The 13,840-nt window shown below is 43.1% G+C and overlaps 1 protein-coding gene and 1 long non-coding RNA gene across 5 annotated transcripts in view; one reads left to right on the plus strand and one right to left on the minus strand.

Moving 5' to 3' along the window:
- LOC137384393 (uncharacterized) overlaps positions 1–8,295 on the plus strand; it is a 9,355-nt gene extending 1,060 nt beyond the window's left edge. Inside the window, exon 2 of the long non-coding RNA XR_010977579.1 lies at positions 6,396–8,295. This is a non-coding gene — a long non-coding RNA (uncharacterized lncRNA). The remainder of the gene's footprint in view (positions 1–6,395) is intronic.
- The window catches only part of afmid (arylformamidase), a 40,406-nt gene continuing 31,750 nt past the window's right edge, over positions 5,185–13,840 (minus strand). For 3 of the 4 annotated variants that reach the window (XM_068058370.1, XM_068058367.1, XM_068058368.1), the window contains 2 exons: positions 6,925–7,029; positions 5,185–5,519 (listed from right to left, as the gene is read on the minus strand). In XM_068058370.1, coding sequence (XP_067914471.1) covers positions 5,490–5,519; positions 6,925–7,029 — 135 coding nt within the window. In that variant the 3' untranslated portion in view covers positions 5,185–5,489. Of the gene's footprint in view, positions 5,520–6,206; positions 6,411–6,924; positions 7,030–13,840 lie in introns of those variants that run through there. The other variant, XM_068058369.1, reaches the window with a different exon arrangement.

Consider the following 13,840-nt stretch of genomic DNA (forward strand, 5'->3'; position numbering starts at 1 on the left):
TCTGGCACTCAATTTACACATAGTCATGGAATTAGTGACCAATTAACCCTGCTTTGGTGGGAATGTTTGGAGGATCACTATTCTTTGTGAATATTGCTTTGGGATATTTTACATTCACTTGGATAAGGCATCTTTGAAAGTAGAGAAATCGCCAGGCCTTGGGTAAAACATATCCCAGGTTATTAAAAGAAGGAAATTATGGAGTATCTGACCATCATATTTCAGCCCTCCTTGGCGACAGGAGTGGTGCCAGAGGATTGGAGGATGTACTGGTGTTTAAAAAGGGAGGAATGGATAATCCGAGTAATTATCCACCAGTTAGCTTAACTTTGGTTGTGGACAAATTATTGGAATCAATTTTGAGGGACTGTATAAACCTTCATTTAGAAAGGCATAGATTAAAAAAGGAAAGTCAGCATGGATTTGTTAAGGGAAGGTAGTGCCTGACTAACTGGATTGAATTTTTTGAGGAGGTAACAAGTATGGTTGATGAGGGCAGCATCGTGGATGTGGCCTACCTAGATTGTAACAAGGCTTTTGACAAGCCCCACATGGCAGACTAGTCAAAAAATAAAAGTTCTTGGGATCCAAGGGAGAGTGGTAAATTGGATCCAAAATTGGCTTAGTGCCAGGAAGCAAAGGGTTGATGGGTGTTTTTGCACTGAAAGACTGTTACCAGTGGGATTATGCATGGTACACAGTCTCGTGCTTTTTGTAGTTTATATAAATGATTTAGACTCAAATGTAGGGGGCATGATAAAGAAGGTTGCAGATGATGCAAAATTTGGAAGTGTGATTGACAGTGAGGAGGAAAGCCAATGCGGAGATGTGTGAGGTAATGCACTTTGCAAGGTGCAAGAAGGCAAAGGAATTCACAACAAATGGTAGGATGCTAAGAAGTGTAGAGGGACCCTGGAGTACATGTCCACTGATCCCTGAAGGTAGCATGACAGCTAAGGTGATTAAGAAGGCATATGGCATGCTTTCTTTTATTGGCTGACGCATAGAATATAAGAGCAGAGAGGTTATGCTAGAACTGTAGACAATACTTAGACCACCTCGTGAGTACTGCGTACAGTTCTGGTCAGCACATTAAAGGAAGGATGTAAATGCAGTAAAGAGGGTGCAGAGGAGATTTATGAGGATGTTGACAGGTCTGGAAAATTTTAGCTATGAGGAAAGATTGGATAGGCTGAGTTTGTTTTCCTTGGAACAGAGGAGGCTGAAGAGTGACTCAACTAAGGTGTATAAAATTTTGAGGGGCCTAAATAGAGTAAGTAGGGATGACCTGTTTACCTTAGCAGAGGGGTCAAAAGCCAGGGGGCATAAATTTAAAGTAATTGGTAGGAGGTTTAGAGAGGAACCATTTTTCACCCGGGGATTAGGCTGGATAGCTCTTCGTTGAACAACACAGACACTATGGGCTGAATGGTTTCCTTCTGTCGTAAATTTTCTTTGATTTTCTATGATCTTAGCTTAAAATATGGCATCTCCAACATATTCCCTCCATTATAAGGTCGGAAGTGGAGATGTTCGCTGATGATTGCACAATGTTCAGTACTATTTACGACTCCTCAGATACTGAAGCAGCCTGTGTCTAGATGCAGCAAGTCCTGGACAACATCCAGGCTTGTTTGGTAAGTGGCAAGTAACATTCGTGCCAGACAATGACCATCTTCAATAAGGGAGAATCTAACCATCTCCCTTTGATGTTCAATGGCATTATCATCGCTGAGTCCCCCACTATCAACATCCTGGGGGTTACCATTGACCAGAAACTGAACTGGACCAGCCACATAAATACTGTGGCTACAAGAGCAGGTCACAGACTAAGAATTCTGAGGCGAGTAACTCACCTCCTGTCTCTTCAATGCCTGTCCACCATCTACAAGGCACAAGTCAAGAGTGTGATGGAATACTCTCCACTTGCTCGGATGAGTGTAGCTCCAACAACACTGAAGTAGCTCAACACCATCCAGGACAAAGCAGCCCACTTGATTGGCACCCCATCCACCACCTCCAACATTCACTCCCTGCACCACAGACACATAGTGGCAGCATTGTGTACCATATACAAGATGCACTGCAGCAACTCACCAAGATTCCTTCGACAGCACCTTCCAAACCCACGGCTTCTACCACCTACAAGGAAAAGAGAAATCATGGGAATATCACCAACTGCAAGTTCCGATCCAAGCCACAGACCATCCTGACTTGGAGCTATATTATTGTTCCTTCACTGTTGCTGGGTCAAAATCTTGGAACTGCCTTCCAATCAGCACTGTTGGTGTACCTAAACCCCAAGGACTGCAGCAGTTCAAGAAGACAGTTCACCAACACCTTCTCAAGGGCAATTGGGGATGGGCAATAAATGCTGGCCTAGCCAGTGACACTCACATCCCATGAATGAATAAAAAAAACACTTGCTGTGTATTTGATGAACTGTGGATTTTCAACACCCTGTCCCCAAACCCCTCCCCACCCCCTTCCACGAGTGTATGTTCATCACTTCATCTCTTTCCAAGGGTCATACCTGAAATACCACACTGCATGGCTTTACTCACCTGCCTCTGCAATTTGGCATTGGAAAAGGTGCAAAAGCACTGAACCCTAGGAAATGTATTGAGTATTTGAAGGTAGCTGTGCTGTTAACTTTTTTTTGAAACAAGACAGAGTAAAGCAGGGTTGTCCAACATACGGACCGTGGGTCAGAATCCAGCCCACCAAAGGATTGCATCTGGCCTGTCCATCTGCTCATGGCTTGGCTCTGATTGATGGCTCCCTGTACATCAGACAGAGGAGGTAGGTGGGACCTGTATCTGACAGGCGGGGGACTCCTGTCTATGATTGGTCACTCCCTGTGACTGACGGGCTGCCTGGGCTGATCGGTGGAATGCGGCGCAGGCACCATGGGATTGGCCGCCCCTGTTGCTTTTGCACGGTTTAGTAAATGTGTTGTATCATGCACACTGAGCAGGTTCCTGCCTCCACTCGCCCCAACTTAAATAAAACGGACATGGTAAATATCCGGTTGTGGGAATAGCTGCTGCTGGGAGCACGGAGCGGGAGACGAGGAACACTGACCGGGGAGCGGGGAACATGGAGTGGGTAACACTGAGCAGGGAGCAGGGAACACAAGTGAGGATCGGGAAGAGGGGAGCATGGATCCGAGAGAGGGGAACACGGAGCGGGGATGAGGGAGAGGGGAACACAAGAAATAGGAGCAGGAGTATGCTATTCAGCCCGTCGAGCCCTCTCCGCCATTCAATGAGATCATGGCTGATCTTCGACTTAGCACCATTTTCCTGCACAATCCCCAGAGAGACTAAGAGAGAGGGGGAAGAGAGAGTCATAGAGTCATTTATTTACAGCACAGAAGGAAGCTATTCGGCCCATCAAGCTCATGCCGGCTCTCCATGGAGCTCTGCAGTCAGTCCCACTCCCCGGCTGGATCCCTGTAGCCCTGTAAGACTATTTCTCTCAGGCGGCACAGTGGCGCAGTGGTTAGCACCGCAGCCTCACAGCTCCAGCGACCCGGGTTCAATTCTGGGTACTGCCTGTGTGGAGTTTGCAAGTTCTCCCTGTGTCTGTGTGGGTTTCCTCCGGGTGCTCCGGTTTCCTCCCACATGCCAAAGACTTGCAGGTTGATAGGTTAATTGGCCATTATAAATTGCCCCTAGTATAGGTAGGTGGTAGGGAAATATAAGGACAGGTGGGGATGTGGTAGGAATATGGGATTAGTGTAGGATTAGTATAAATGGGTGGTTGATGGTCGGCACAGACTCGGTGGGCCGAAGGGCCTGTTTCAGTGCTGTATCTCTAAAAACAAAAGGTGGCCATTCAACCTCCTCTTGAGGTCATTGATCGTCTTCACTTCTACCATCGCTGTGGGCAGTGAATTCCAAGTCATTACCACTCGCTGTGTAAAAAAGTGCTTCCTCATATTCCACCTGCATCTTTTGCCCAAAACCTTCAATCTGTGTCCCCTGGTCCTAGAGAGGGAAGAAAGAGGGACGGCGAGATACACAGAGAGAGGGGGAGAGAGATCAAGGTCTCTCCTGACAGATGGAATTCTACCTAGAATACTCTGCATTGCTACATTAAGTATGCGGGAGATTGACTACTTATGCAAGCAAAAACAATGCCAGGTATGTCACTAAATCAGTTTTCAATATAGTGACAAGAAAGTACGTCAATATAGTCTTCTCATTTAAAGCTTTTTCACAAAAATGCATATTTGTTGTCGTTTTGATAGTAGGATAAATTTTTAATGCCTTTATCTTTCCGAAATTTACTTACTGGCCCCCTATGTAGGGCAAAAATTGTAATGTGGCACCCCCCCACCACCCCCCACCCATGCGAAAAGGGTGGACACCCCTGGAGTAAAGCATGAACTTCTGACTTTATCGGAAGCAACTGGAAACATATAAAGGCTTGCAAAATACAATTAAACAATAATGGTGAAATCATGCAATGTGTTTGTATTGAGCCTGCAGCTCTCACTGGACTTCATCCTAGCCTTAATCCCAAGAATGTCACCACTTCCAGCTTTAGTCCCAGGAAGACCTCCACTCCTGTCTTCTGCCTCAGAAATGCCTCCATTCACCTGAAGCTTGGGATCTTGCTGCAATCAGTGGCTATATAACAGGAAACCAATCCCATTGCATCCCTGCTTCAATTTGGTCCTTGTGTACCACTCCAACTCCCACTGCACCCAATCAGACCACTCCCTGAGTCAATGTTCAATTTCCCCATCTGACTGCTCTGGTCCTCTCCAAAAAGATAGAACTTGTCAGAGGCCATGAACTCTGCCTGTATTACTACAGCTAAACACTGGAGTTATTTTTTAATGGTTATTAGATTTACACTGACATTGCTCACAGGGAGTCTGGGATACAGTGAAGCAGTTGGATGGGGGATGGAGAAGATACTGATGCTAGGAAATAATATACTGGGAATGAAACCAGGGATTTTTTTTTTTGTGTGGTATTACTTAGTACCACACTGCAGTCACCCACTGCACTATTGGTGGAGTTGTGTGAAAACATTAATTTGAATGCAATATGATACCCTTTCACAAGCAATGACATTGATTTGTTTGCAGTTGCATCTCACACACACCATACATCGTCCAAGCAATTCATTCCATCAAAATACCTGACCATGAACAAAATTGAAGCTCATAGATATTTATTTATACTTGTATTAGTCTGGGCACCTGCCACCTGGGACACTGTAAAATGGCATGTATTCCACAGAGGTTTCTGTTTTAGAGATTAGACTGAAAACTATTTTATACAGAGTATTACTGCAATCCTGAGTTTTACATAATATTTAATTAGTGGTTAATTATTTACCATCAAAACTTTGTTAAAAATATGTAAGCATTTTTCTATAACTACAAACATAATTGACTGGATCTAAGAATATCTGCAATTGTTTCTGTAGTAATGAGGTAACAATTGTTGTTTGCTTTTGTAGAAGTCTGTTCATGTTCTAGTCACCATTTTTAGCAGTACCTAAAAGAAGCAAACATACAATGGCATTAGGTATTTTTTTTAAACTGGACTGCATATAAAGTTTCTCAATTATAAAAAAAAACTTGTCTTATGAAAAAGTTTGTGTTCATCACTATTCTTTAGCTATAGCTATATATATTATAATTGATAAAATAGCCTAAGAGCCCTCATTTTCCGATCCCAGAAAAGCTGGGACTGCATATGTGAGGCTGGTTGGCTGCTCTTTGGAAAATTGGGTCAACCAGTCAGCTGCTTTTAAAAGGTGTTGCTTGCCCTCAAAGGAGCTAATGGGTGAAAATGGAGGTACACCAGACATTTGTTCAGTGATGGCCACTGATAAGGCTCCAGCTCAGTAATGATGTCTTGGAGGTCCAGTTGCAGGAGATGTGGCAAAGAGGAGGGCCTTCTTTAGAGCAGAAGATCATCTTCTCTGAAAGCAGAGACTCAACATTTCTGGAAGGAGTTGGTTGGGCTAGTCAGCAGTCTTCCAGCTTTGCTGGACTGGAAACTAGATGAGGAAGAAATTCAGTGGCATTGAAAGAAATACCAAGATTTGTGCAGGTACCTTTGCATACTATCACTTCCTATAAGGCATGACCTCAATATAACTATTAGTTGCACCCCTCAAGGAGATTGCCTAAAAACTAGCACATTGTATTATTTATTGTTGCAGCTCACCTGGATTTCACCAAAGTTGCATGGCATATTAGCAGTAGGGACCAATAGTTTATGGCAGCTCATCCACAAAGGAGTCATATCTAGAAAACTATATGACTTGTGGAAATAGGACCAGAGAGGCAAGTTGTCACGGCAGAGTGGTGCTGTTTTGTCTATTCACATCTTGCTAACATCTTTGTAAATGTTCTGTGTTTACAGGCCAAGACAGTCTGCCTTTAGGAGAAAACCAGGACAAGAGTTGAGTCAGCAACACTAAACCAGTTCACTGTCTTTGGGGAGATGGCAGCTGCCCTGTTTGGACAGGAATCCATAGAGGTTATTGACAGTTTGAAGTCACTGTGCTACTACCCAGCAAGTAGCTTCCATTTGCTAGAAAGCACCATATTGGGGAGAAGTGTTTAAGAACAATTCAGTTGGAACAATTCGCTTGGAAATGAAAATCGTTAGAGACGTATGGTGGCTGAATCGATATCAGGTTAAAAATACCCTCATTGAATTTATACTGGGGCTTTATACCTCTGTAGGAGTTATGATAGAATGTTCTTTTCTTACCCCTATGGCCTATCCTTTAGCCTCCCAACATTCCATGAGTTCTGGTAGGTGGGTAGAAATATCTCACTTCTGCTGGCCTCTCCTCCCAAAATTTGAGGTTAGAAATTGACCAAGTGGGAATTAGTCCAGTAAGAAAAGGCTACAAGAAACGCACAAAACCCCCAAAAATTGTTACCTGTGTAAGAATGTAGTTCTCTTCCACTAGTTTTTCTATGATATCAAAATGATCTGTATTTGGTACATCTTGAAAATAGGTGTTCAACCCAGCAGCCTTAACAGCCTGCAATGAAAACATATTTCAAAAGAACAGCACCAGTAATGCACCCACAGTTCATTCTGAATAATAAAATCATTCACAATACTTCTACCGATGAAATCTTCACATTCAAATGACTGAAAGACAGCTCAGAATGGTAGTGTAAGGGAAATTCTCCTAGCCTCACAGCCTAATTGGAGTGGTGTCAACCTTCTTGCAGAAAGTGTAAATAGAACACTGGATTTAAACTTGTAAGGTGGAAAGGGGAGAAGACCTAAATAAAACAGACCAAAAAGAAAGAAATTTAAGAACATCACTAGTTGAAAGATCATAGGGGTGAAATTGGTCTACACCAGCAATGCGAAAAGGGCTCGTAGCAAGCCAGCAGCTGATCTTTCACCACGCCATTTTTATTTTCCATTGACTTGGAAAACATTGCCAACATTCTTAATTTCAAACCAAATGAAAGTGACAGCAAGACCAGGAAACAAATCTCCAAAAAGAATTTGAACTATCGTTCTGTGAACTTCAGTGGAATGAAGATCAGATGTGGTGAAAAATTGACTGCCGATTCGCTATGAACCCGTTTCACGCTGCAGGCCCAGGGCAATTTCACCCCTCATGTTTTGAAGGATTGCTTAATCGATTAGGATGCAAATATGCTAATGTGAGAAGCATTCATAACTCAAAGCTGTTGTGGCAAATGTTGAGGCCTCTTGCCAAATCAGAGTATAAACTTACATGCCAACCCTTCCCTTCCCCCTCCAATCTCATGCTGACAATATTCTACCTCTTCCCTCAGTTCATATTGACAGTCTGTTCCTCTCCCTGCATTATGCTCGCACTCTCTCTCTAACTTGCCAGTTCACCTGGCATCCTTCTCCCCACAGCATTGCTCTCTGTCCCACATGATGCAAATACTGCTCTGGGAGATTAAATTCTGCTGTTGAAAGGAATTCCTAATCTCATAAAAATGTCGTAAGAATTACCACACCTAGAACAATAGTCGATTCAGGGATGAGCTGAGAATGGTGCCAAGCAGCAAAATTCCAAACAGTGCTGGTTCTGAACATTGGCCCAAAATGCTGAATGTCCCTGGGATTGGCAAGCTGGATCTCATCTCATATCTGGCCGTGTGGGGATGTCATTGGTTACCTGACTTTTGAGATTAGTAGAAGGGAACATGGGTCAGATAAAAATTCTTTCCTGGTCTCTGCATACCACTGTTGGGATAGCTGTTTTGAAATGATGTAATATATAATGTGTGGAATAAAGTTGAGGAATAAAATATATCCAGAGTGGCGTACTTAACCCATAGTTCTAATATTTTTTTGGAACTCCGATCAAAGTAGCATTATTGCAAATAGCAACATTAGAAATATAGATAAACCTCTTTTTAATTAATAATGTATGATATAAAATACTGTACATTGTTACAACAGTTTTTTTTAAACTAAGAGGTCTGTGTGCCTTTAAGACTGAAAAAAAGGACTTTCTGTGAACACTGAATGCTGACTTGGTGTGTGAATTGTGCAGGCTATAAAACCTGTATCCGAGCAACAGGAAGATGTATGACTGTCTTGTGACTTGGTTGTTGGAGAGTTTCAGTTTCAGTTTTGCAGAGTGAAACAGACCAGGGAGCTGGGAGCAGCGAGCATAAACTGTAGCTGTGATTTGCTGATATACCAGAGAAAAGATCTGCTCTCTCTGAAAAATAAGCCTTGCATCTCATAGAAAGAAATACTACACTTAAGGTGTGATTTTGACCCACCTGAAGATAGAGAAAAGACTCAGGAAAAGAGGAGTTTCTACATTCTTTGGAGGAACAATGCTTTGGAGAATGGAAGCCTTGTGTTTCGGGTGCAGCAGATTGCTGTTGCCTTCAGTCTCAAGAATCCCTGCCTCAAAAGTGAGTCCTGTTGCCTTTTGTGTTTTTGGAAGATCTTGAAATCTCAAAGTTTCTACTGTTAACTGCTACTTTAAAATTTAAGTAGACCTGTTGCTACAACCTTTTGCTGAAAGACCTGTGTGACGCCTGCTGCAGACGAATTGCCTTGACTGCCTACCCGTCACAGAGCGTTCATTAATCTCACCCGTAGAGACTTTGAGTGGCACCTGACTGTTCGACTCTGGGACACCTCACCGATCTGGAAATATCCTACCAGAAGTTACCCAGTTATTTTATTATTCCTAACAAACAGTTCTAATTTAAAACATCCTTTTAAAACTGGTTAACTGTTGGATTTTGAATGTATGTGTGTGCATGAGGGTTAGGAAGAATAAGAGGTTATAAAATCTTTTCATACATATAGATTTATCTCATTATCGTTTAAAAGTTGGTTTATTAATGAATAGTTAATTTTGTTATTGTTTAAAGAAACCTGGTTTGCCATGCTTTATTCTGGGGGAATAAATAAAGTGTTTAATTTGGCTAATTTCCGGTAGGTGGGAAATTTTACTAATATGCTGTGACCTGTGGAGTAGCAGGACTGAATTAACAGTGCATTATTCCTGCCTCAGTCGTAACAACATTTTATTGGGAGGGATTTGAGAAGTTGGAATGGAGATTGTTCCACACAGTGAATTTTTAAATGCAAATGTGGAGAAAATGTAACATTCTGTCCAAACACCAACACGGTGTCATGTAAAATGTGGACAGTTGTATCTAGGTATAAGTCTAAGGCAGCTATGTTGAAGCTGTAAAGTTCTCTGGTCAGGTAATGCATTGGATTTTGGCACAAGGGAAACATACAAATCTTGGCAGCAATACAGAGAAGGTCTGTGAGGCCTGTTCCTTGTGTTAGAAGACAGTTATAAGGAAAGATTAGAATCAATTGATCTCCTCAGCCTTGAAATGAAGAAAATGAGAAGAGTACAGAATATGTTAAGATAAATGGAATGAAATGGTTACATCACAACTGCAGGACCAGAGCATAGCTAAAATAGGAAAAGATCTTTTGTCAGGAAGCACTTCTTCACACAGCGATTAATACTTAGAATGATCTTCTGAGTAGGTTAGTGGAGGCACATACTCAAGAATAATGCAAGAAGCAATTGGATTCTGAGATGGGAGAGACTGTAAATTTCTACGAAGGGTGAGCTAGAATATCCTCCTCCTGTTCTGTATTTACCTTCTCAGGGCAGACTAGATCCCTTTTTACCAAATTCTAATGGATATATTTGATTAAACAATAGCATATCATCAGTCACTACATCCAGGTTACGTGCCTAATTTGGAATGAAACGCCACAATACGTTCAATTGGCCCAATTTATTAAAGTATGCTCTGCATATAGCTAAGACATCTCAATTCATGTAAGACAAAAGCAAAATACTGCAGATACTGGAAATCAGAAATAAAAACAGAAAATGCTGGAAATACTCAGCAGGTCTGGCAGCATCTGTGGAGAGAAACAGAGTTAATGTTTCAGGTCAATGACCTTTCATCAGAACCTGATTGACCATTCATCAGAAAGGCATCGACCTGAAATGTTTCTCTCTCCACAGATGCTGCCAGACCTGCTGACTATTTCCAGCATTTTCTGTTTTTATTTTGAATCAATTAAGTTCCAGTGCTAACAGAAATGGAAGAATAAGCCCTTCATACTCCAGTCTAATTTTATTTGATAGGTTGCCTACCAAACCAGAAGCAATATTTCTTCACCGAGAGGAGAGATTTGGCAACAGATAAAAAAATTGAAAATTTCTCTAACTTTTATGTTTTTTTGTATTCATTCACAGAATGTGGGCATTGTTGGCAAGGCCAGCATTTATTGCCCATCTCTAATTGCTCTTGAGAACATGGTGGTGAGCTATCTCTTTGAATCTCTATAGTCACTGTAGTGAAGGTACCCCCACAATGCTGTTAGGGAGGGAGTTCCAGGATTTTGACTCAGCAACCATGAAGGATATATTTCCAAGTCAGGATGGTGTGTGACTTGGAGGAGAACTTGCAGGTGGAGGTGTTCCCAGGTTCCTGCTACCCTTGTCATTTTAGGTGGTAGAGGACGTGGGTTTGGGAGGTGCTGTTAAAGAATCTTCAGCATGCATCTTGTAGATTGTACACACTGCAACCATGTTCCTCCGATGGTGGAGGGAGTGAATGTATAAGGTGGTGGATGGGTTGCCGATCAAGCAGACTGCTTTGTCCTGGATGGTGTGGAGCTTCTTTAATGTTATTACAGCTGCATTCATCCAGGCAAATAGAGAGTATTCCATCGCACTCCTGACCTGTGCCTTGTAGAGGGTGAACAGGGATTGGGGAATCAGGAGCTGAGCCACTTGCTGCAGAATACCCAACCACTGACCTGCTTTTGTCACAGTATTTATGTGGCTGGTCCAGCTAAGCTTTTGGTGAATGACCCCCAGGATGTTGATGGTGGGGTATTCAATGACGATAATGCATTATATCATTCTCTCTGTTGAAGATGGTGATTGTCTGGCACTCGTGTGGTGTGCATGTTACTTGCCACTTTTCAGTCCAAGACTGGATGTTGTCCATGTCTTGCATGCAAACATGGACTCTTTCATTATTTGAGGAATGGCGTATGAAACTGAACACTATGCAATCATCAGTGAACATCCCCACTTCTGACATTAAGATGAAGGGAAGGTGTTAGGACCGGGTGGGAGTCCCTCTCAGCCTTCATCTGGTCTACTGTAATAGGGTTTTAAACACACTGTGTTTTGAGCTCCTCCTTGGTGAATCTTTGTTCACCGCTTTCCAATTATAAGGCAAAGAAATGAGCTCAAACAGGCTTTCTTGGGTTTAAAGAAAAAAAGTAAAATTTTATTAAACTTAAACTCTAATTTGGTTGACGCCTACGGATACATGCTGTGCCCGCACTAGCATGCATATGTGATACGCATATGCAAATAGAGACAGAAAAGAGCAGAAGAAAAATAAAGTGGAAAGGTTTGAGGCAATATCTGAAGAGTTTGTTACAGTTCTTGGAGCTCACTGTAGAGTCCTTTTGTAGGTTGATCTTGCTTTTTGTTGGGGCCCAGTATTCTTCTTAAACCTTGTTTACTGTAGGAAACTTTTCTCTCTTGGGGTTCATGCGTCTTCAGTGGGTTTCAGTTCCGTGACAAAGGATGGGAGCAGACAGAAGGAGAGGTCTTTTCAATCCAGGACCACAGAGCTTTCTGCCAGTTCAAACACTGTCTCTACAATTTAAAATTCCCCAAGTTGGCCAGCAGGGTGGTCACGTGACCGACTGGTTTGACCAGGTCGGTTCTGTGTATTGGCAGCAGTCTGCAGTCTATTGGGAGACACTGTCTGCTAATAGGCAAAAATGTTTTTGCAGCCAGGGGGCTTGGCAACCCCTTGTAACAGGCCTTCTCTTCTTCCCAGCAACAATTTGAAATGTAGGGCTGGATTTTACCTTAGGCGGACGAGAGTTCGCCAATGATGTGAAAGTCGGTGCCGAACACGCTTCCGCCTAGCCCAGGGATCCGTCCCACATTTTACGGGTCCCGGGCTTTAATTGTCCCGAGGTGGGACTTCCACCCGCTTGGGGAAGGAGGTCCCGCCTCAGTGAGCTGCTGGCCAGTCAGTGGGCCGGCAGCTCTAAGTCCCAGCAGTGCCACTAGGAGCTGTGGTCACTGCTGGGATTGCAGCCCAGCCGATGCCAAGGAGCCTGGAGGGAAGGCAAATTGGGGTTGCCTCACCAGGGGGATCGGTCCTTCCCTGGTGAGACTGGAGTGGTCGTTTGGGGGGAGGGGGACATCTTTGGTCCTGGAGGTGGGTTGGGAGGTGGGGACGGCCCTCAATTGAGCACACTGTGCCTGACTGCCATGCCAGCAGCTATCGCTGGGCGGCCTTTCATGTCCCCAGCATGCCCAATTTACCATGGGTAAAATACTCATGGAGGTGGGCGCAGGCCCTTAAGTGGCTGTTAAGTGGCCACTTAAGGGCCTTGATTGGTCTCAGGCAGGCGAGCCATTTCCTATCCCCCGCCCAGCGCTGTAAACTTGACCAGAGGGGCTGTTAGGCTTCCCGGAGCCTCCTGCTCAATTTTACGCCACCCCCATGCCACATCCGGCCTGTTGGGGCGGGGTAAAATTCAGCCCGTAATGTCCATGTGGCAAAATTAATATGCCCCATTCTCGGCAGATGGGGGCCTGCTTGACAGAAGGTAATTAATGAAACAGCTGAAGAAGGTTGGACCTAGGACACTAGGACCCAGGACATTGCCTGCAGAGATGTAATTTCCGCATCTGCTAATGGTTCAAGCCACTAGTCTTTGTGAAAGTTGTAAGTTTCTTTACCCCAAACAGTATTGTGAAATAATTTATTTCTTAACATTTACCCTTTTTCTAAGCCATTACAATAGGACTTGGCTTTGCATCCTACACTAAGTTTCTAATTTTGGCCATGCTGTCCAAGAACAACAGATTGAAGGTCAGATCACAGAAAGTCAAAGCTCAGGCCATTGTCATTGTGATCTAGATGCAGGCAGAGGCCTGGCTGCAAGATTATTTTAATTGCAGATCTGTGAAATTCCAGCTGCAAAAGTATGAGTGAGTTCACCGATACCTTTATTAAAATAACATTCCATATGGGCTTTCTAAGTCGACTAGCCCCTTTTATTGTTTAAATTCATAGTTGGCCATGTTATTTCAAGACCTCCCCATAACAGTCCATTTTCTGGTTTAAAGCGCTTAATGTTTTGTTAAATGAAAAGAAATGATTTTTCAATAAAAATGAAAAGCTCTTTCAATGCTCCTTTGCTAAATTACCAGAATGACAGTGCTGATGTAATATTAAGATCTAGAGATCCATGCTGTACATCTGCACTGGTTTGAATGGTACAGTTTAAAGAGAAAAAATGCT

This window comes from Heterodontus francisci, chromosome 26 (genome assembly GCF_036365525.1).
Source record: "Heterodontus francisci isolate sHetFra1 chromosome 26, sHetFra1.hap1, whole genome shotgun sequence".
Taxonomy (NCBI): Eukaryota; Metazoa; Chordata; class Chondrichthyes; order Heterodontiformes; family Heterodontidae; genus Heterodontus; species Heterodontus francisci.